The 24,097-nt window shown below is 35.8% G+C and overlaps 1 protein-coding gene and 4 long non-coding RNA genes across 5 annotated transcripts; 1 reads left to right on the top strand and 4 right to left on the bottom strand.

Annotated features, from left to right (window-relative positions):
- Positions 1 to 2,062: 2,062 nt before the first annotated feature.
- LOC139783076 (uncharacterized) lies at positions 2,063 to 2,935 on the bottom strand. Its single transcript, XR_011721110.1, has 2 exons — positions 2,374 to 2,935; positions 2,063 to 2,268 (listed from the first exon to the last, which is right to left on the bottom strand). It is a non-coding gene; the product is annotated as an uncharacterized lncRNA (long non-coding RNA).
- A 2,054-nt stretch (positions 2,936 to 4,989) lies between these two features.
- Positions 4,990 to 5,508, top strand: LOC139783075 (uncharacterized). The gene is made up of 2 exons (XR_011721109.1): positions 4,990 to 5,126; positions 5,232 to 5,508. It is a non-coding gene; the product is annotated as an uncharacterized lncRNA (long non-coding RNA).
- Positions 5,509 to 7,983: 2,475 nt separating this feature from the next.
- Positions 7,984 to 10,522, bottom strand: LOC139783077 (uncharacterized). The gene is made up of 2 exons (XM_071722192.1): positions 10,428 to 10,522; positions 7,984 to 10,367 (listed from the first exon to the last, which is right to left on the bottom strand). The coding sequence occupies exon 2, from the start codon at positions 10,364 to 10,366 to the stop codon at positions 9,242 to 9,244; it is 1,125 nt and encodes a 374-aa protein (XP_071578293.1). The 5' UTR covers position 10,367; positions 10,428 to 10,522; the 3' UTR covers positions 7,984 to 9,241.
- Positions 10,523 to 15,080: 4,558 nt separating this feature from the next.
- LOC139783079 (uncharacterized) lies at positions 15,081 to 16,395 on the bottom strand. Its single transcript, XR_011721112.1, has 2 exons — positions 15,982 to 16,395; positions 15,081 to 15,896 (listed from the first exon to the last, which is right to left on the bottom strand). It is a non-coding gene; the product is annotated as an uncharacterized lncRNA (long non-coding RNA).
- Positions 16,396 to 22,429: 6,034 nt separating this feature from the next.
- Positions 22,430 to 23,759, bottom strand: LOC139783078 (uncharacterized). Its single transcript, XR_011721111.1, has 2 exons — positions 23,315 to 23,759; positions 22,430 to 23,222 (listed from the first exon to the last, which is right to left on the bottom strand). It is a non-coding gene; the product is annotated as an uncharacterized lncRNA (long non-coding RNA).
- Between the last annotated feature and the right edge of the window lie 338 nt (positions 23,760 to 24,097).

A 24,097-nucleotide genomic window follows, 5' to 3' on the forward strand; every position in this document is an offset into this window, starting at 1 on the left:
CCAATGAAACTGCTACTTTTCTGTAAGAGCTGCAAGTTGATTGGCTTAAACCAAAACTCGGACGCAGTTCTAGCATCGTGGACACAAGGCTTAAGCCCGGTGTCCACGATGCAAGAACTGTGTCCAAGTTTCGGTTTAAGCCAATCAACTTGCAGCTCTTATGCTGGGTCTACAATTCGAGTCGCAAAGTCGTGAGTCGCAAGAATTGACCAATCACAGTCGATTATTCTCCTCAAATTCGACTGTGATTGGTCAATTCTTGCGACTCACGACTTTGCGACTCGCATTGTAGACCCAGCATTACAGGAAAGTAGCAGTTTCATTGGCTTAAACCGAAACTTGGACACAGTTCTTGCATCGTGGACACCGGGCTTAACATTCCAGTTACGTATAGTGACTTCTTCTTCTTCTTCTTATATTTGTATTGGCTCCTGCCTCTAATACGAGGTCAATATGGCCAGCATTTGCCACTATTTGTTTAACAAAGTCTGGTACACGTTAGCGTGACAAAGTCTAAAAGGAAATCACTGAAAGTCTGAGTGGGGATCAATGCAGACAGTAACAGTCGCAATACTTAAAAAAAATTTTCTTGCCGGACAAAACACGTCCGAACTGGTCCGCGCACGTTGAGCGAATCTACGTATAGTGACGATTGCACACATTGTGGGCATTCAGGAGCGCAACCGCTATCTATGTATGTACACACATACATACGTGTGTACACGAACTAGGCTCTGGGGTTACATGCGCATGCTCTAGGGTTTAGCTGCTCAGCTCACCAATGAGCATCCAGCATAATGTCGCCATATTAATTTACGTAAGATGCTCATTGGTCCAGCTGTCTTATGCTATGCTTATGCGACGTTATGCATTTTGTGTGTGACGGCCTTAAAGCGGGGAGCACACACTTCTGCACAGCGCATAATGCGTAAGCATAAGAAAATTGATTGGTCCATACACATGTGCATAAGGAAATAGACCAATCAGTTTTCTTATGCTTACGTATTATGCGTTATGCAAAAGTATGTGTTCCCCGCTTTAAGGTCAATCCAGACAAACTTGCATAGCGCATAAACATAAGCATAAGAGAATTGATTGGTCCATATGCATATGCATAAGGAAATAGACCAATCCGTTTCTTTATGCATATGGTTATGCACCTATGCAAGTTTGTCTGGATAGACCTTTATTGTTTACACCATCGTACGTACATACTAATTAAGCCAATTTAGTCCAAATATAGTACTTAGGACGCGTATCAAACGGTGGGTGTAAACAAGGTCATTATAATTATGTATGTACTTTTTTCCAAATTATGAAAATGGTTTTCCAAATTTCTCTAAAAGATTTCCAAATAATTACAAATACTTATTAAAAAAAAAAACAATTGTCTGCCAAATATATTGAGGTCTGGATTGCTTGCGATCTAGTAAATTCTAGAAATTCTTCTGAGTGCTGAGTGGTGCAATTATAATAATTTACTAGATTGCAAGCAATCCAACAAATACATTCACCACTGGCTTAAAACGCGGGCGCATGAGCTGAGCAGCTAAGCCCTAGAGCATGCGCATGTGACCCCAGAGCCTAGTGCGTGTACAGTCGTTCACGGAAAGGTTGCAACACTTTTTTTTTTGATGATTTTTGGAACGCGCAGTAATTTTGAGATCGCGATTCACCATCTCTGTATACACGTAGTGAACGGTTATGATAGCTGTCAAAGTGAACTATACAAGGTGGAGGTTCACGAAATGTATCTTGTGCGCCGCGGAAAATCTTAAGATATCAACTGGATACTGTAATATCGGGGTTAGTATAAAAGAATAAGCTAAATAGACAATTTTATTTTATAAATTAATTTTTATTTTTAAGACATGTGTAACATTAAAAATTAATGTAATATAAACATATTAATATAATTATTTATAATAATTATATTAATTATTATAATAATTATATTAACAATATATTAATTATTTATAATAATTATATTAATATATTGTGTTATATGTTATATTAATTTTAATTACATAATTAATTACATAATTAATAACATTAAAATTAATTAATAACATATTAATTTTAATACATATTATTAATACATAATTAATATAACAGTAAAATTAACCGGTGTCTGGATTAATGTTCGGCAAGCAGAGGACATCAGTCGATCGAAGAAGCTGCCGTGGAAGACGTGGATGCTGAGACCGCGAAGTCACATCACCGCTTCAAAGCCAATCCTTCTCGTCAAATAACGATGAAGTAATCTTTCTAAAAAATTACAATTATAAAAATTAATTACTTGCAAATTCAGTTTTAGTACAAAATCATCATTTTATTATAATTATATTAAGTTGAGAAGATAGATTTACTTACATAAAATTGCCAGATCGCTGATTACTATTGATTGTTCGGTAAGAACAGATCAATCGCAATCTGTTGTCCGCTGCAATCCAGAACGAATCTCTTGTAGAAATTCGTTGTGGGATTAAGATGTGCACGTCTTTGTTCACTCTAGTACTGGGATCTTCTCTCGGCTGCAGGGCCCCTGGACCGATATTAGGCAGGGATGTTTCGAAAACGGCGATACGTCCTCGGGTGGTGGAGAGGAGTTTGTGAGCAGCTTGAAGACCGGCACCAAGGGCGTTGTTATCATCAAGAGTGCCACACAACTTGATAGGCAGCTAGGCGAGAAGGTTGCGGAATCGGCAGGCCCAAAGATATTTCGGATGATTTTTACCTTGTGCCGTGTTCATTCAAGATTTATTCCTTCATTCGTTTATTCATTCCATTCATTAACGAGAGTTCACGTTACAATCATTCAATGTCAAACATATCATTCATTTATTCATACATCACCTTGGTGAAAAAATTTCTCAGAAAATCTCTCATATTTTCTCAGAAATTTTGCAAGAATTGGGACTTATGAAAAATTCTGAAGAGGTATATGATATTTCTCAGATACTTTCAGAATTAATTAGATGAAGATTTATAGAATATTTCAATATCCGTATATGTGAAAATTTCTGATAAATTGCACAGATTTTCTCATATTTATTCAGATTTCTACAAGGATATATTTGCGAAAAATATTTTATTCTTATTTTGTCTGAGTTTTTCAATTCGTATAAAAAATCTGAAAATTTCTCTGAGTATTCAAAAAAAAAATCTGATAATTTTTATAGAAATTCTGATTAATAATGTGAAAAATTTTGATATTTTTTCACCAGGACATCCATGGAAGATCACATAGTATTAATACCGTGTGACATGATTCTCTATTACTGCATTTAATCTTTGGGGCATAGATGCAACTAAATTTCAGAATAACTCAGGCCTTGCGCGGAAACCTTCCCATACGTTGAGAACATGTTGCGCCAATTCCTCGCGTCTACGTGGAAATTGAGGATTCCATATTTTCTGAGTAGCTTGTTCCTCTCGTTTTCCATAATGTTAAAGGCTCTGATTCATCCGTCGAAAATACCTTCTCATTCGAGAAAATGGTATTTGTCCATTCATATTCCCATGCCAAATGCTGCAAGGTAAAAGCCATCCGTTGTTCTTTGTGGCGTTCGGTTAATTGTTTATATTGAGCCGGTTTATATCGATTGTATCTCTGTTCCCGCCATCTGCGTCGCACGGTTAGCGCGCAACAATTCAAACCAACTTCCGCTACCGTTTGCTGCGCCGCTGAGCGGAATCCGGTCTTCTGAACTAAATTTAAAAGTTGTTGATCTTCCTCGACGGTAGTGCATCGTGGACGCCTTGTTATTGGCCGAGAATTTATATGGCCGTCTATTTTAAATTGTCGCACTAATTTGTATACCGTACTTCTTTGCAATGTAGAGGAAAGTCCCCTATTATGAGATAGGCTCCTAATATGCGATAGCGCAAACCGTGCGGCGCAGAGAGCGGGAACAGAGATATAATCGATATAAACTGGCTCCATATAAACAATTAATTGAACGCCACAAAGAACAACGGATGGCTTTTGCCTTGCAGCATTTGGCATGGGAGCATGAATGGACAAATACCATTTTCTCGAATGAGAAGGTATTTTCGTCGGATGAATCTGAGCGTGTAACATTATGAAAAACGAGAGGAACAAGCTACTCAGAAAATATGGAATCCCCAATTTCCACGTAGACGCGAGGCATTAGCGCAACATGTTCTCAACGTATGGGAAGGTTTTCGCGCAAGGCCTGAATTATTTTAAAATTTATCTATGCCCCAAAGATTAAATGCAGTAATAGAGAATCATGGAAGTGTCACACGGTATTAATACTTTCCATGGATGCCTTGGTGAAAAAATATCAAAATTTTTCACATTATTAATCAAAATTTCTATAAACATTTTTAGATTTTTTTAGAATACTTAGAAATTTTCAGATTTTTTATACAAATTGAAAAACTCAGACAAAATAAGAATAAAATATTTTTCGCTAATATATCCTTGTAGAAACTTGAATAAATATGAGAAAATCTGTGCAATTTATCAGAAATTTTCATATATACGGATATTGAAATATTCTAAAAATCTTCAATTATTTCTGAAAGTATCTGAGAAATATCATATACTTCTTCAGAATTTTTTATAAGTTCCAATTCTTGCAAAATTTCTGAGAAAATATGAGAAGTTTTTTCACCAAGATGATGTATGAATAAATGAATAATATGTTTGACATTGAATGATTTTAACGTGAACAACTCTCGTTAATAAATGAACGAATGAAGGAATGAAAATCTTGAATGAACACGGCACAAGGCAAAAGTCATCTGAAATATCTATGGGCCTGCCGATTCCGCGACCTTCTCGCCTAGCTGCCCATCAAGTTCTGTGGCACTCTTAATAATAACAACGCCCTTGGTGCCGGTCGTCAAGCTGTTCACAAACTCCTCTCTACCACCCGAGGGCGTATCGCCGTTTTCCAAACATGCCTGCCTAATATCGGTCCAGGGGCCCTGCAGCCGAGAGAAGATCCCAGTACTAGAGTGAACAAAGACATGCACATCTTAATCCCACAACGAATTTCTACAAGAGATTCGCTCTGGATTGCAGCGGACAACAGATTGCGATTGATCTGTTCTTACTGAACAGTCAATAGTAATCAGCGATCTGGCAATTTTATGTAAGTAAATCTATCTCCTCAACTTAATATAATTATAATAAAATAATGATTTTGTACTAAAACAGAATTTGCAAGTAATTAATTTTTATAATTGTAATTTTTTAGAAAGATTACTTCATCGTTATTTGACGAGAAGGATTGGCTTTGAAGCATTGATGTGGTTTCGCAGTCTCAGCATCCACGTCTTCCACGGCAGCTTCTTCAATCGACTGATGTCCTCTGCTTGCCGAACATTAATCCAGACACCGGTTAATTTTACTGTTATATTAATTATGTATTAATATTATGTATTAAAATTAATATGTTATTAATTATTGTAATTTTAATGTTATTAATTATGTAATTAATTATGTAATTAAAATTAACATAACATATAACACAATATATTAATATAATTATTATAAATAATTAATATAATTAATATAATTATTATAATAATTAATATAATTATTATAATAATTAATATAATTATTATAAATAATTATATTAATATGTTTATATTACATTAATTTTTAATGTTACACATGTCTTGAAAATAAAAATTAATTTATAAAATAAAATGGTCTATTTAGCTTATTCTTTTATACTAACCCCGATATTACAGTATCCAGTTGATATCTTAAGATTTTCCGCGGCGCACAAGATACATTTCGTGAACCTCCACCCTCCACCTTGTATAGCTCACTTTGACAGCTATCATAACCGTTCACTACGTGTATACAGAGATGGTGGATCGCGATCTCAAAATTTCTGCGCGTTCCAAAAATCATCAAAAAAAAAGTGTTGCAACCTTTCCGTGAACGACTGTACATACACACGTACATAGATAGCGGTTGCGCTCCTGTAGTGCAATTCTGTAACTCGTTATGCCGTCGTTATGAGCTATAACGACAATTGCGCAGCTTTTTTACCATAAAAAATATCTGCGCAACGATAGTCGATACCTCATAACGAGTTACAGAATCGCTACTGAATGCCCACTATGGTCGCGTTCAGCAGACCAAGCCGCTCAGTAGCAGTCGAACGTGATTGGCTCTTACTTTTAGAACCAACCAATCAACGTAGAGTGTTGATAAGACGAACTCAACAGTTGTGTCTGCTGAACGCGGCCAATGTGTGCAATCGTCACTATACGTAACTGGAATGTTAGGGCTCAGACACAATGACAAAAATAAGGAATAAGATAAATGAATAAGGAATAAAGCCTTGTGTACATGATACTAGAAATCGGTCCGAGTTTCGGTTTAAGCCAATAAAACTGCTGCTTTTCTGTAAGAGCTGCAAGTTGATTGGCTTAAACCGAAACTCGGACCGATTTCTAGTATCGTGTACACAAGGCTTAAGGGAATGTCGCATCTCACTTCAGTACACGTACATTAAAGTGAGATGCAACATGCCTTATTCCTTATTCCTTTATCTTATTCCTTATTCCTCTCATTGTGATTGAGCCTTGTGTCCACGATGCTAGAACTGCGTCCGAGTTTCGGTTTAAGCCAATCAACTTTCAGCTCTTACAAAAAAGCAGCAGTTTCCCAGATAGCAAAATGTTAGCAGAATGCGCGCAGATTGGCAGCAAATTTGATCAAAATCCCACACCAAAACCATAGCCATCTGTGTCCGCATTAAGCTCGTGTTCTGTCGACAGAGCCTGCTGACAGGCAATGTAAGCAGATTGCCAACAGAAACCGCGCAGAGCCTGCATATATAACCTGGCAGCAGATTGGCAGCAAAAATCGAGCAGAGCCTGCGCGCTCGACCTGAGAATAGATTGGCAGCAAAAACCGAGCAGACTTTGTCGATACCCATACAGCACAAAATATTTTTTAGGAAGATTAAAATAATTCACAAAAATATTTTTTAAATGTTTCTATGTCCGCCAGATTATGTCAAAAAAATCATTGCAGCAATTTTGGTTGAGCCTTGCGTTGTATTGCTGACAAAGATATGTCTCGCGGATGTCATGATTTTGCTTCGCAGGAAGCCTGCTTATATTAGCCCTCAACTGAAATTTACTTACGAGTTAGTCTTACCATTATGCGCCGCTTAGTGGCGTCGTTGCAAACTATCACAGAAAGATGCGCTACCATGCATCTTTCTTAATTAAGAATATTTCATAATATTTCAAAAATATTTGAAAAAAGATTACAAAGCCAATAATAAATAAATTTAAAATATTTTTTAAATATTTTGGAACGAGATTATAAAACAATAAAAATATGTAGATTTAAATTAATATTTCAAAAATATATTTTAAATACCCAGATAGCCAAATCTGTTCGAACAAATAATGCCAAATACTTGCTACAAATTTTGGTTTCAGAAATGGTACAAATTTGCATCAAAATTTGTTTTATCAAATGTTGTCGACAAACTGCTAGCAAATACGTATCAAAACATGCGTACACAATTGACGCCAAATTGATACCAAATATCGAGCAAAGCTTAGTAGTACCTAATAACAAATTGGCATCAAATTGCCGCTAAAATTAGTTGACAAAACCTAACACCAAATTAATGCCAAATATTGAGCAAATTTTGGTGACAAAGCTTGAGAACAAATTGACGCCAAATACCGAGCAAAGCTTAGCAACTACCTGATAACAAATTGGCACCAAATTGCTGTTAAAGTTTGTTGACTAAACCTAACGCCAAATTGATGCCAAATATTGAGCAAATTTTGGTAACAAAACTTAAGAACAAATTGACGCCAAATACCAAGCGATGTTTAGGGCGTTTCATTCAGATGGCGCGACACGTGAGTCGCCACTTTCAACGCGCCCCCACCTCCTTCCTCGCTCTTGTTTAGTGTCATGGCCGCTCTTGCTGCGTTTCTTCGGACGAGACGAGTACGTTTTCCTTCTTTCGTAACTGATTGAGCTAAGCGGCACGTATTCTGGAGACCAACCGAGCGAGATTCGACTTCCCAAGGAGAGCTCACCGCCAGGAAAAGGAGAGCTTGAGGGAGGATTGAGGCGAGGAGTCCGGTCCAGCGAGCAGGGCCCTTCCGATATTCTCATTTGGGACGCCATATTGGAAGATCGACATTGATCGTGGTAGTACAAGGGGCTCTGCAAGGTTAATTCTCGTCTTAAGATCTGGAATTGCTCTCATTCTTGTGGCTCTGGTTTATATTCTAGCCCTAGAATTGATCTCGTAGACAAAAGCAGAGGCCCCCCTCTCTTTTCTTTTCTTTTTTTTCTTTTCTTTTCTTACTTTGATTTCAATCAGTAATCCAGACTCCTTAATTCCGCCCTGTAAGATCTGGTTAATTCTCGTCTTGAGATCTTGGAATTGCTCTCATTCTTGTGGGTCTGGTTTATATTCTAGCCCTAATGTAATTTTAATATATGCATTACAATTTTACACTGTCAAATAATAAATAATATCGTTTGATAATAATAACAACAGTATAGATAATAGTAACAATTTTATTACTTGACTTATTTCATTCTATTTTTGACAACTCTTATATACATTAATTGTGGCTAAGGTCTATACTATGTCATAGTGTAGATCTTAGCTACATTTCTGGCAAGTCAGTCCAAAGTATGCGGCTTTGTTCTCTATCCTTTTTATCTGTAGCAATTTTATTTCTTTTTATTTTTTAATTATTTTTTATGTATTATCTCTTATGTACCAGGTTTCTGAAGAAGACTAACAAGGGAACGGTCGGGGGTGTCCGAGACCGATTTGGATGCGCTTTGGATATGTTGTTGAGCATCAAAAAATATTAGACTCGTATTTTTTTTTTGCGGCTTATCTCGACGTTTATTGGTCGAAAAAACCCGATTTAGAACCTACCCGATTTGGATGCGCTTTGAATATGTTGTTGAGCATCAAAAAACATTAGACACGTGTTTTTTTTTGCGGCGTATCTCGACGTTTAGGGGTTGAAACAACCCCTCGAAAATAACGGATTTTATAGTTTTTAGCGAATATCTTCGAAAATATAAGGCGTATGAAAAAAAGTTTGGTACAAAAGGTTTATGGCTTTTTGTGCTCTTTACAATGGCGTAATCAGATTTTTCAAATTTGTCACATTTTTTAATTTAACCCCACCCCCACCTATTATTTTTGCCAAATATAACAATTTTTCCAACGCAAATTTAAGAGCGTCAAATGCCAAATACATTTATGTGTATTTTTATTATGATACCATTATTAGATTTTTGGCAAGACGAGATGATATGTGGTATAGGCGTCGCGCTGTAGGTAGGTGTTGATTTTGAAGCCGTAATAAAAATATTAGGCGCGTTGAATAATGTTTCTTGCACTCTCGGACCAAACGTTCCTGTAACTTCTTTCAATGTAATAAAAAGAGGCGACAATAATCTACCATCAGCGGAAATAGTTGGCTGTATAGTGTAACTATGTGTGGTTGCTGATATATATTGTACTACAGATTCTACCTTTTTTACACCTTTATGTGATAAAGTACAACCGGAGTGTAATTCTAACTGGAATCCACTCTGATCCGAATTGTAAATATTTTCCACTCCATATCGATCAATGTAATATTTTACGTTAGTAATAAATGTGTCGCACTTATTTTCCAAATCTTCTTTTGATAGCAAAGATTTTCTTGTTACAAATTTAGTTATTTTCCGAGACACAATATTATGTGTAATTTTAAATCTTTTCACCCACGTTTCTGAAGCTTTGAATCCTGCCGCATTTTCCTCTTCTTGTGCCCGAGAAGCCCATCGTGCAATGTCAATATCATGAATAATAATTCCTCTTTCAAGAGCTTCATTAAAACAATTTAATGTGTATGCAGAAATTCTTTCTAATTTTTCCATTCTATTACCACCTTCACTAATTTGGCTCTCCCATCGTGCTAGTTGTCGTATTGATGTAACTTTTTTGTACCTTCGTTTAACTCCTTCAAGCGATCTTCCCCTTGTTTTACCACTCCTCCAGTATTCCACAGCTTGCCTTTTATAGTCACTTGATATTGTTGCCTCAACAGAGCTGCAAGTAACTTCTTCCGGAAGATATACTTTACCATCATCTTCCTCAAATAAATCAACTCTTTCCGGTTCTGGAATCTCATATATATCATAAAAACCTAAAGTTTCTTCCTCTTCTACGTCAAATTCTTGGTTTTGTATGTCAAGCAGTATACGTTCAATGTTTTCTTTTACTTCTTCTTCCTCCGAAGTTGTCGGACTTGGTGAATAGTTGAAAGCAGTGAAAGTTGCAGAAAGTAGCATTATTACATTGTATGGATTAAACTTCATTCTGAAAGATATTAAAATTAAATATTTGTCTCGACCTTTAATTATATAAATAAATACGCACTTTATAATTAATGGAGTGGTCTTTGTTAGGTTTGATACCGTCTCTTTCCAATTTGCGACTGCCCGCCCGATACAATTCAGCGGTATTTATAATGTCGGAGTCGACATTCCGTTGCTAGTCCAGGACTCTCGAAATAGCCTTGCGCTGGCCTTCGCATCAGCGCTTTCGGTCATCCCGGAGTTGAAATGGAAATTTTTAAGCGTACGGCGCAACTTGAACAGAAATAACGCAACACCTACCTACAGCGCGACGCCTATACCACATATCATCTCGTCTTGCCAAAAATCTAATAATGGTATCATAATAAAAATACACATGGATGTATTTGGCATTTGACGCTCTTAAATTTGCGTTGGAAAAATTGTTATATTTGGCAAAAATAATAGGTGGGGGTGGGGTTAAATTAAAAAATGTGACAAATTTGAAAAATCTGATTACGCCATTGTAAAGAGCACAAAAAGCCATAAACCTTTTGTACCAAACTTTTTTTCATACGCCTTATATTTTCGAAGATATTCGCTAAAAACTATAAAATCCGTTATTTTCGAGGGGTTGTTTCAACCCCTAAACGTCGAGATACGCCGCAAAAAAAAACACGTGTCTAATGTTTTTTGATGCTCAACAACATATTCAAAGCGCATCCAAATCGGGTAGGTTCTAAATCGGGTTTTTTCGACCAATAAACGTCGAGATAAGCCGCAAAAAAAAAATACGAGTCTAATATTTTTTGATGCTCAACAACATATCCAAAGCGCATCCAAATCGGACACCCCCGACCGTTCCCTTGTAAGTATATAAAGTCGAAACGTAAAACGTTAATTGTATTTAAAATTTGTTTAATTAAACGAGATTTTGTTTTTAAATTTAAATTGATGACCTTTTTATAACTCGAGAAAATCAGCCAGCCTCCCGAGAAAAAATGATTAGATATAATCACATATGATTATATAAAATCGACATTAGATATAATTAGATATAAAAAATGGCCCGATATAATTATATACAATTATATCAGGCCATTTTTTATATCTAATTATATCTAATGTCGATTTTATATTGTGACGTTGCAGTTTCGCTGCATCGTTGCAGCGCCCCGCCGCCGTCACAAGGCGCGGGTTTCGCGACCTTTTTCACGCCCGAGGACGGTTCAACGAATCGATGCGAGATCTCCAGGGGCATATTATAATTGCGTTACGAATTACTGATCCCTTTTATTTTATTTTGTATCATTTGCGTGGCGCCTCACCGAGCCGAAGACCGGAGTTTCCTGAGGGGAGGCAGAGGACGCGAAAGCGGAGTCGACGGGAAGGATAACGGCGAGAGATCGGACGACGGCAAGCGGATCGAAGCGACTCGCGGGCCGCCGAGAGCGACGGAGCGCAGGAAACCACGCGCGCGGCGCGTGACACCGCGGCGGGCGGACTCCTAATGGCAGGGCCCCGGGACGCCGGGGCTAAATCCGCTAATCTGCCCTCCTCACACTGCTGACCGGATTCCGGGATAGGTGGCCACCATTCCCGAACCGAAAAGGAGGAATACGGAGGCAGACACGTCCCGTCCGCCGCCGGGAAGAATCCCGGAAAAATTGCCGCGCGAGCGAAGGGCCGTTGAGCGCCCTGCGGAAAGCCGTAATTCACGGCCCTACGCACGAATCCGCCGCGAGCCTGCGAGCTCACCCCTCATTGGTCCGCGCTCCAACGTCGCGGGCCGCGTACGCCCGGGGTGGGGTGCGCTATCGATTCCGCCATCGAGCGAAATTTCGGGAGCATTCGTGAATCGTCCTCGATAACCGACGCACGTCAAAGGCCAAGTCGCGATATTCTCTTCGCGTTAAGTCGCATTTTGGGAGCTGAGTACGACGTCCGGCTGCTCTCTTTCGACCCTTGGGACGACGGCGAGGACCCTCGGGAGAGAATCTGCCTACGGTGAGGTTGCCTCGGTAACGTTTTATGTAAAGCCACGACACCGCTCCCCGGGTCGCGCTCTCGCTCGGGAAAATTCGCGATAATTAGCGTATTCGCCGACAAGGCGTATTTAGCGATCGATAGCGAGAGCGAGGGGCACCGGAATGGTCTCGTGGCCGTGGGATCGCGATCGAAATCTACGAACCTCTGGAGATCGCGGCAGGCGCGTCGATGACGACGTCGATATCGCGAATACGCCATTTCTCGCGCCCTTCACGTTCACGACCGCGTGTCTCGTTATGCGTAGTATTTCGCCCGGTCGAATCTTAGATTCTGCACGCGATATTAATGGCGTCAGAGGGATATTCGCGTTGGTTTAATTGCGTTACTTACGATTCGCGTTCGGGCATTTAGACTATCCTCGCGATATCGGCTGCGTTGAGATATTATTCGCGGTAGGATGTGGTTCGCCTTAAGATACCATCCGCGTCGACCTAAGGTTGCGTCTCGTTATTACTCGCGGTAATTCCGTAATCTTTCTCGCGTTAATTCGAGTATTTCGCGTTAGGCCGAGTGTCTCGGCGCATCATTTTTCGCGTTGGACGATTGCTGACGATCGCGGGTGTTGCGTTCGATCAGAATCACTTGCGTATTCTCAGTTTCTTGCGTTAGGATAAATCGGTCATTTCGCGTTAGTTATAGTATTGGTCGCGGTAATTCCGTATATTTTCTCGCGTTAGTTTAGTATTTCGCGTTACGTCAAGCGCCCCGGCGCCTTATTCTTCGCGTGAGGATATCCCTGGCGATATCACATGTTGCGTTCGTTCCTTCTTGCGTTGGGACATTACTCGCGTCGCGTTCGTTGCGTTAGTTTAAGATTATTCTTTGCGTTAGTTTAAGATTACTCTTTGCGTTAGTCTAAGATTATTCCCTGCGTTAGATTGAGATTATTACTTGCGTTAGAGTAAGATCCTTATGGCGACAGAATCCCGGCACGGGTTTGGGAACTTGCGTTCACGCGCTCCAAGCGTGGCGCATTATCATTTCGCGGTATTTCGCGCTATTATTTCGCGTTTATTTCCGTTATGTCGTAGTCAGTCGTAATTTGTACCGATATTCTATGTTATTTGTCCGCGAACTTGTCTACTATTATTAGCTGTGAAATTATATGATCTCGATGATTTTGTAAGTTTAGTTTTCCTCACACGTTCTCTTGCTGCGCCTTCCGCGCGTTTACTGAGTTAACGTAATTTTCCGTTTATTTCTGGCGTCCGCGTTATCATATTTTGTATTCGAAATTTGACGCCCGCGTTATCTACCACCTGCTATTTGCTTTTGCAGAAATTTCTACCGAATAAATGTTATCTTTTATCTGTTAACCGCTTGAGTTCGTGATCTTGATTATTTTGCGTCACCCCGCCGAATACCGCGCTGCCCTTCATCAACCCCGCCCTGCTATTAGGTCGAGCTAGCCATTCCCTCGCACACCGACTCATTTCGTTTTGCGTCTCGTTTTTGGTTTCTCGCGATTTCGCGGACGCGAATTTACGCGTCTGGCGCCCAACATTAGAATCTTTTCGTGGAGTGTCGGAGGTGCGAGAGAATCACCGGGGAGGCCTACCATCCTGCTCTCCTTTCCCCTTTTGATCCGGCACACGTCCCGGACCGCTCCGGGAGTGAAAAAGTCGTGACAATATATAATCATATGTGATTATATCTAACATAATAAATATTTTATATATATTAAAAAAGAATTCTGTTAACTTCGATTAAGGAATAAAGCATTGATAAATTTAGTGTATATTTTTTCAAAAGCTAGAATCAAAAGTGAAATGATTTACATATAACTTGGCGCTGCTTGGCGTGAGATACTGCCGTGTCTCTTGATATCATTCTTATACCATTGTTTGTCAAATTTTAAATACGAGAAATAAATCCTATCGGATGCCATCTATCGGATAATCCGAATTTAAGTTCATATATGGTTATATATAATCATATATAATCTACATGGATAAATGCTTAATTCTTATATATATAAATTATATGAACTTATATATAATCATGTCAAAATGTATGTGAAACTTTTTATATAATATATATATTCGATAGGATTCGTTTCTCGTATTTAAAATTTGACGGACAGTGGTATAAAAACGGTATCAAGAGACACGGCACTGTCTCATGTCAAGCAGTGCCAAGTTGTAATATATGGAATAAATTATTTCACTTTTGATTCTATAGCCTTTGAAAAAATATACATCTTAATTTATCAATGCTTTATTATCGAAGTTAACAGTTCTTTTCCAATATATATTGACTATATCCCGCGGAAAAGAGTTAAATATGTTTTAAATATGGTTTATATTAGTCATTTATATGAACGAAATTAAACTCAAATAAAAACCAAATATTAAATATAAAAGTAATTAAATTTAAATATGTTCCAAATTTGGATCGAAATTAAATTTAAATAAGATCTTGCTATTGGATTTAACTTGTCCAGGCGCATATATGGATCATATTAATATTTAATAAGCATCTAACCATCCTGAGTTCAAATTTTATTTGTATTTGAAACAAATAAAATTTTAATTAACACCCAAATTAAATTTTTATTTAATTGAAAGTGTTCCCATTGACCCATCATATATTCATATTTAATCAAAAATTGTGATTCATAAGTGTATAGGCGCTGGGAAGAATATGTTTTCTCTGAATGGAAGGAAAGAACAGTTCACTAAATTGATTAGTAAAAGAGTAACATATAATTTTGAAGATATGTTGAATAGCGTGGTTACATTTGAGTTGCGCAGCGATGCAGCAAATAATATACTTCCTTAATTTAAACAGAATGTGAATCGTGTTGAAATCACAAAATACAAGAATAGTATAATGAGTTTCATAAATAAGAATACACAAAATGATTGAATTGCATAGAAATAAATTTATGAATAGTCGCATGGAATCTTAGTCATTGATGACTGAAGTTTAGTCAAATTATATTTGAATAAGTATTTTCTAGTTTGAATTATTCTTTAAGTAGTAAAGAAACTAAATTCTTTAATATTACTGAAGAAGTGTTGTGTGTATATTTTAGCAAAAGAAATCAAACAGTTTTCTCATTCCTAGAAAGAAAGATAAATTAATTATCGTGTTTTTTAACTTCGATCACCATTGAATTAGATAAAATTCGCATGAGATATTTCTTATCAAATTCGCAAGGTATATTGAATTATGCGCAGGTAAATATGTGAATAAGCATGTTAAACTAAATACTATCATGACTGGAATACAGTCCACATAAACATAGAATTCATACGACGCAATATAAACTCAGATAAGTAAATCTATTAAATAAGTTATAGTTGATTCGAATCATGTCTCAAAAACGCAATAGAATTTCTTAACAAGAATAAACGAAATAAGATATTATAGTATTAAAAGTATTATCAATCTTTACTGTACAGTTATGAAAGGAAATTAGGCCTTTTTCTCTTTATATGTTATGCGCATAACGGCAGAATTGCTTCTTGAGAACGTTAATGCTTTGCTAGAAACGTCCCTGCAACCAAATCATAGAATAGGCTTAATAGCCACTATGCCATGTAAACTCGATTTTGGTTGCTTTGAAAATAAGGAAATGTTACCTTATACTTTGAAACAATCGTTTCGTTCTGGAATAAAGATTCCAGAATAATCTTTGCCATGTATTCTCGGGTTTCTCAATACAATAATGGCCGCTCTCGGCAAGAAGGATTAGTCGTCCTTCTCAATGTAATAATGGCTGCCTTAGCCCGTACGAATAGACTTCCTTCGTAATAGCCTTCCTTCTCAGTCGTATCGTCAGGAAATAGGCTAGCGTCCTCTCGTCTTTCTCGGATTTCAGGAAAAATGACTCGGTGTTCTCGGCAGAATTTCGTCTGATCAACCGTCTGATCAATCGTCTCTCGAAAGATCGCTAATCTTAAGTGCGTATCTACGCATTACTAAGAGATGCTCACTAGTTGAGCGCCCGGGAATGAGTGACGATCCGATCGTCGTCGCTCGCGCAGTAACACCACGAAGTGCCGACGCGCCTGCGTCGCGCAGGATGGTGCGTCGCGCGGGAATATCGTGAAGCGCCAACGCGCATGAATAGTACTAGAAGGATCGGTTGCAGTGAGACAACCGCAGCAACGCAGGTTGATTGGTAGTGCGTTTACGGGGGTCGGTAAAGAAAGGAACTGCTTTATTGATCTCGCTCTTATCATAGTTCTATTTTACCAGGTTAGCTCAGTCCGTCCCTACCCTTGTTATCGACTCATGCTGATTTCTAAACAATAAGATTTTAATAAACCTGCGAGTTATGTTAGTCTTGCGTTGTAGTCTGTTAGGTTATAGGTTTATTATTGAATTTTGTCATTATCAACCACAAATCTGCATGTTTAATTATGTTAATTATTTTATACTGTCTACATCGTACATATATTTTATAATTTCAGTTTTAGTTATGTAGGTCATTGGCTTCCCACATAGCATGCATATCAAAAAGACGTCCAGAAGATATCCCGAAGATATATTTAGGAGATAGGATATCTTCTCGGGATATCTTCGGGACGTCTTTTTGATATGCATGCTATGTGGGTTTTTAATCATTTTAAATATATATGTATCGAAAAACAGGCAAATTATGTATTTTCTGTTAAGACATGGATATTTCATCATTTCGATATCGATTCAAAGCTATTTTGATTTGCCTGTCAAATATATAATAACATTGCCATTATATAGAATGCAATATGAATAAAAAATTATATTGTATTGGCAGACATGGATAATGTAAATATTTTATAATTTGAGCATTATAATAATTGCGTTACAATATTAATTTTTTTAGGCTTCCATTTCCATTAAATAGTTACTTTATAACTGTAAAAGTCACAACAAAATTCCTGTTTGTAATTTGACAATTTTGAAAATTAAAATATTATATAATAGGTACATTTTCAGTACTACATCCGCTCATTTATTAAACCAGAAGTTAAATTAAGCAACTAATTAAATTATTAATATTAAATATTAATACAATAAGATATTTGTATTTACATTTATCAAAATAAAAAATAAGTTCAATTATGAAAATAAATATTAATAATTGGACTTATTAAAAATTAAATAATTTGTTCAGATATTGCGCTCGAATTCTTTTCGCGTTTTACAACGCCCGATCGTTTCACATTAGATGGCGCGACGCGCGAGTCGCCACTCTCAAAGAGCCCCCGCCTCCTTCCTCACTCGTTAGGTGTCATGGCCGCACTTGCTTGCGTTTCTTCGAACGTGTCGAGTCCGTTATTTCTTTCTTGACGGATTGATCGTTGCGGCGCGTGTTCTGGAGACTAACCGAGCGAGAGTCGGATCACCAGGGAGAGCTCACCGCCAGGAAAGAGAGAACTGCGGCAGCTAGCGTCCGAGAGGGAGGATCGAGGCGAGGAATCCGGTTCAGCGAGCGGAGTCCTTAAGGAGGTTGGTTAGTTCTCGGTGCGAGGCAGGCGGCGCGGCAGGGGGAAAGCATATAGGTTAGATTTTCGTCGCGTGAAATAAACGAATTTTAGCAAATAAATATGTGGAATGCATTTAATTGCTGTTTCTTAAGGTTTAAAAAGAGTTGTTTGTACAATTGAAACCCAAATACGTTATTATCCACATTGAAATGTGGAAATAATAAATGTGGTCCTGTTTTTTTTATTTTTACAATTTCTTGATAACTATAAAGACGAATCATTTCAGTCTTCGAGAAAGTTTTTCCTAAATATGTAAAGAGTTATTTGCACCTATTTTCACTAAATTATTATCATTTTTAATATGCTTTCGAGAGTTACATTACAGGTTAGGTAACATTTTTGCTGTGTCGCCCGTGTATAAGAGAGAGACAAGAGTATAACTTCAATAATTAATTACTCGACAACCATGCAGACGATTATCTTCAACTTTGGCATATATGGACGACAGATTCCCATAGACGAATATTCTCCATTGAACTAATTCTTATCAAATTGATTTGACTAACCACCCTCCTTAAGAGATTCTCATTGGAACGCCATATTTGTTACTTTCATTTGAGGGTTCATATTTTTAGGGTTTATACCGTCATTTTTTAAGGATTAATCATTAATTGAAGGTTAACTATCACTTGAAGATTAACCATCATCCGAAGAAAAACTCTTAAAGTTGGGTGTGATTTCGGACCGCCAATTGAAGATTAACCTTCAAATGATGGTTAACCTTCAATTGGTCCGAAATCACACCCAACTTTAAGAGTTTTTCTATGGTGTTTTTTTAACGGTTAACACCAAAAGTTGAGTGTATTTTTCCATAAGGGTTCAGTTTGATTAAGTATATAAAAAATGTCTCTATTTTTATTCTTTTGAGCTAGCAAATTGTATTCTTGGTTTTTATGGTGATTAATATTTTGTGCAACTGCATCAATTTTTTTGTTGCTAGCGATTAATATTTGTTTTTATGTATTCGATTACTGCGCAAGTGTTGCGCATTTCGTTAATTTTATCAGAAGTTTACTTATCTTCTTTTTGTACCACTGGATTTAAAGCAAACCAATATAAACACAATAATTGTAATTCATAAACGTTTTTTTAAATCTTATAACTCATTCTCTGTTGATACCATATTCTCTAATCCCATTATTATCCTAATTAGCAGACAATGTTTTTTAAACGTTTGAAAAATATTTGAAAATCAGTTTTAAACACATATTACAAAACGTTTGAAAAACATTGCCTGTTGATTGAATTTATTCGCAAGAGAAAGGTATGCGCAAATTCTACTCTTACAGAAAAGTTGCAAGTTGATCGCATGGCTTTTAGTTAATCAACTTGCAACTTTTTTATAAGAGCAGAATTTCCGCATACGTTTTTCTTGCGAATAAATTCAAGGATCCAGCCCCAGGTGCGCGCGCGCTGTGCCTTAAAAGCCTCATTAAGAACGTATAAAGGTCTTATTTGAATTTAATTAAATTTAAATTAGATTTAGAACTTATTAAGAACATATAAAGGTCTTATTTGAATTCAACATATTAAGAACATATAAAAGTTTTATTTGAATTTAATGAAATTTGAATAAAATGTACAACTTATTAATTTCATATATGGTTTCAATAAGATTAATATTTAAATTGAATATATTAGCTAATTAAATCCTTATTAAGCCAAATTAAATACGAATATTTTGATGATGAAATGATACTGTAAGAAGTACGTATATATACTTTGTATACTACGAAACATACGTACGAGTATACACGTCGATTAAGAATATACGACATGTATTCATATGTTCGAGATTTTTAATCGAAATGTATATCAGCATTTCTTCTTATATTCTTAATTAAGTTTTATATATAGAACAAATATGAGCCATATTAATGCAGTTATTCAGCATTAATTTAAATAAAATAAAATTTAAATGGAGATTTTATTAAGGTCCATATAAAGTTCATATTTAACTGTTTTCCGCGGGATATGGTCATATATGATTATATATGATTATATATAATTATATATAATCATATAGAGACAAAATTCATATATAATTGCATTATATATAATCATATATATTTATATATAATTATATATAATTTTTTTTTCCCGGGCAAGTTCCATACGCACACATGACCTGCAATATTATTTTATAATACTGAATTATATAATATTATGTAACGAATTTTTGAATTTAATATCTATAACATATATAAAAACGATTCAAATAAATTTTTAAATTTAGGATTAAATATCTGCAGCATATATGATGACTTGCGAATCTATATCTATACAGATATAGTGCTATATCTGGTTGTACATAGGACAAGATTAGTCACATTGATATATCTGGCTATATATGACTTCATATATAGTTGTATATAATGCTATATCTAGTTATATGTAGGGTGCACTACTCATATATCATTTTATCTGGCTTCACATACATTTATATACGATTAGATATGGTGCTATATCTGGTTGTACATAGGACAAGATTAGTCATATTAATATATCCGGCTATATATGACTGCATATATAGTTGTATATAATACTATATCCAGTTATATGGCGGGTGCAGTACTCACATATCAAGGGTGCACTACTCATATATCATTATATCTGGCTTCACATACATTTATATACGATTAGATATGGTGCTATATCTGGTTGTATATAGCGCCAAATTAGTCACATTAATATATCTGGCTATATATAACTGCATATATAGTTGTATATAATGCTATATCTAGTTATATGTAGGGTGCACTACTCATATATCATTTTATCTGGCTTCACATACATTTATATACGATTAGATATGGTGCTATATCTGGTTGTACATAGGACAAGATTAGTCATATTAATATATCCGGCTATATATGACCGCATATATAGTTGTATATAATACTATATCTAGTTATATGTCGGGTGCAGTACTCACATATCAACATATCTGGCTTCACATACATTTATATACCATTAGATATGGTGCTATATCTGGTTGTATATAGCGCCAGATTAGTCATATTAATATATCTGGCTATATATGACTGCATATATAGTTGTATATAATACTATATCTAATTATATGTAGAGTGCACTACTCACATATCATTATATCTGGCTTCACATAAAATTATATACATTTATATACAAGTAGATATGGTGCTATATCTGGTTGTATGTGGGACCACTGATTGCACATGTGGCCATGTATAATTAGATATGACCCCATATAAAAACATATATAATTATATATAATTATATATATACCAGATATAATTATATATGATTATATCTAATCATTTTTTCCCGGGCTTCCATCCTATAAGTTTATTTTGTACTGTTAGTTTAATTAATTTAGTTATATTTTTTTCCATTAACATTCCATTTGTTATAGTGATTGTGCAGTAGAAAATCTGAAAAAATAAATGTTTTTAAAGAGTAATGATAGTATATATTTTGAAATCTATGTATTTTATGTAAACATAACATTTAAATTTATTTGCAGTTTATTTTAGAACATGCCAAAAAACACCGTTTCATAAGCTTTCTAAGAAAGTTAAAAGGCAGAAAGTGAATGTTGAAGTTGTAGAAGAACTCAATTCAACAGATTCTTTAATTGAATTCGATCAGTCGCATATTCAGCAAGCACATGCTTCCGTTAAAAGCCAAAGTTCCGTAATACCAGATTTTCTTCATAATCAAAAAGAATCTGAACTTTCTCATTATTCTTAACTTTTTCATCATTCTGAACTTCCTCACCATTCTGAATTTTCTAATAATTCTGATCATTTTGAGTACTCTGAACACTTTGATTTCAAAAATAACGATAATTATAGAGATATATTTAACATTAACAGACACACCGGCAACAATAACGAGGCTCATTCAGATGACAACGATGATAATTCTGAAAACTGCGAGAATAGTGATGAGAATAAAAAATATTCAAAATGTTTCGTGAAAACAAGAGTTATAAAGAAGAGTTATAAGAGTATAAAGAGTTATACTCTTATAGTCTTAAAGAAGAGTTATAAGAGTATAAAGAATATGTAATATTATGTAATAAAATGTTTCATTTTACTTGCCGTTTGAATCTGATTAAGGCAAAATTGTAATATTAGTTTGAAATAGAAACAATTTAAAACAATTTAAAATACAAGGGAAATGCTTTAGTTTTATAACTATCACATTCTTGCAATATTAAAAATTTTACATATTCTTTCTTTGATTAAAATATTTCTCAAAATAATCTTGGAACTGTTGATGAAATATCGTGTATTTTTTTATCTGTAGAAGTTTAAAGTTTTGTTTGAATAGTTTAAAAGTTTTGTTTGAACGGTTTAAAACTTTTGTTTGAACAGTTTTTTTCTGCTGTATATTAATTTCTATTACATCAAACACTACAAAATTCACTTCGGTTGCTTGCACCTAAATGATGTATATTATTCTTTTGTTATTTCTTTCTGTTAGAAATATGTTGGATTGTGTAACTTCTATTAAAAAAAAGAAGAAATAATGATCTTAAGGAGGGAACGGCACATCAATTTTAAATCTATTTTGTTCGAGAGAGATTGCATATATTTTCTCTTATAAGCTAAATAATATCTGTTTCAGAAGATAAAAACATATGTACATACAAACAATAAATCAGTGACGCAATAGATACATGAAAATAACATAAATATTAGTTGGTGAATGATCCCTTTCTTTATCTGGTTTCAATGTGGTAGTATTTCTTAAGAACACTTCAGGGTTCTGTTCGTTTTCATCTTTTAATGTTAAGTCATTATAAGAAGACTTATCCAAGCATGTAAACCTTTAAAGAGTACCATGAAATGGATACTATAAATATTCATAGAAAAGTATATCATGAAAAGGACCATTCATCTAAAATTATCACCCACAGAATACATACTAAATATCAGACAGTAAATTAAAGAAATGGTAAAGCATGAAATATTCAGTTTCCATCGTTGGAAATTATGACTCAATAATTCTAAGCGGGAAATGGTAAACAAGATCACCACCGTAATGATTGTTATCTTTTTTAACGCAATAGATAGTCGTGACAAATCCTTAATATGGTTATAACTAACTTAGCGAATATGAAAATATGTTACAGAGTTTCTTTTACATCTATGTGCACTTTTCATATGAATCGTGTTTCTCAAACAATCAAAATGAATCGTAATGGAATTGACAAACTTGTTTGATTGCAATCAATTAAATGAAAATGTATCTTGTACTGAGCTCAGCTTTTCGTTATAAAACCAGAAAGGTTTGTTATCGTAAGAAGGACTTTCCTTCCGAAAGATGACCTTCTTTGAGGTAAACAAATTTCGTGGCCTCTGTAAAGAGAGATTGAATATAAGCCGACTGTAACGCACGTTACCTAAGGCTTTATTCAACTAGCAAAACATCGATAGATTTCTTGGTTTACCTCATAAACAGCAGAATCGAAGCTTTTGGAAAGGCACATCCTTGAAAGGATGGCGTGACTGGCTTGCGCAGTAATTAAATCCCTCTTATTAATGTTGATAATAATTTGCCACGAGGGAATGCTCGAATCAGTAACGGCAATAGTCGTCCTTCCTTCCTTCGAAATATACAGGAAGACTGGCCCTCCTTCCTTCGTGTAATTAACTGAGCGGCCAGCTCTCGTGTTTCGTGGAACTTCTCGTTCGGATGCGGGATAAAACAATGTCCCTTTCGATGAAGTGATTAACAAATCTCTTGGATGATGCAACATCCGTTTTACTAACTGATCGTATACACGTGCGACTCAATCTACGTTTCGGTAACGAATGGCCGTGCGGCCTCGCGCTTCGACGAGATCGAGCATGCTCGGCCCGCGCACGCGCCTACAGCCCCACACACTGCCCGGGCTCGCATCGCAACCGAGTCACAGTCGGCTCACGTGACCGACGTCCCCCGAACAATGCCGACTGCGCCGCGCGCTTCTATATATTAATATACTTATATGCTAGCACATATATATACAATCTCTCTTTCTAACACTTTCTGACAACAGTACTGCATTATTCCATCGTAATCGACGAACTATGCACATTGTGAACATTTGTTTATTTCAATTTTGCATTCTTGCAAATAATAAATCGTGTTTCAAGTTTGAACTAGTTGTTTAAATATGCACGGTAGTTATTATTGTATGATTAAAGAAAGAAAAGTTAGTAGTATTAGGCTTATAAGAATATTGTTTTAG

The sequence above is a fragment of the Temnothorax nylanderi genome, unplaced genomic scaffold (assembly GCF_030848795.1).
Source record: "Temnothorax nylanderi isolate EJ_2023f unplaced genomic scaffold, tnyl_v1.0 TNYL_tig0467_pilon, whole genome shotgun sequence".
NCBI lineage: Eukaryota > Metazoa > Arthropoda > Insecta > Hymenoptera > Formicidae > Temnothorax > Temnothorax nylanderi.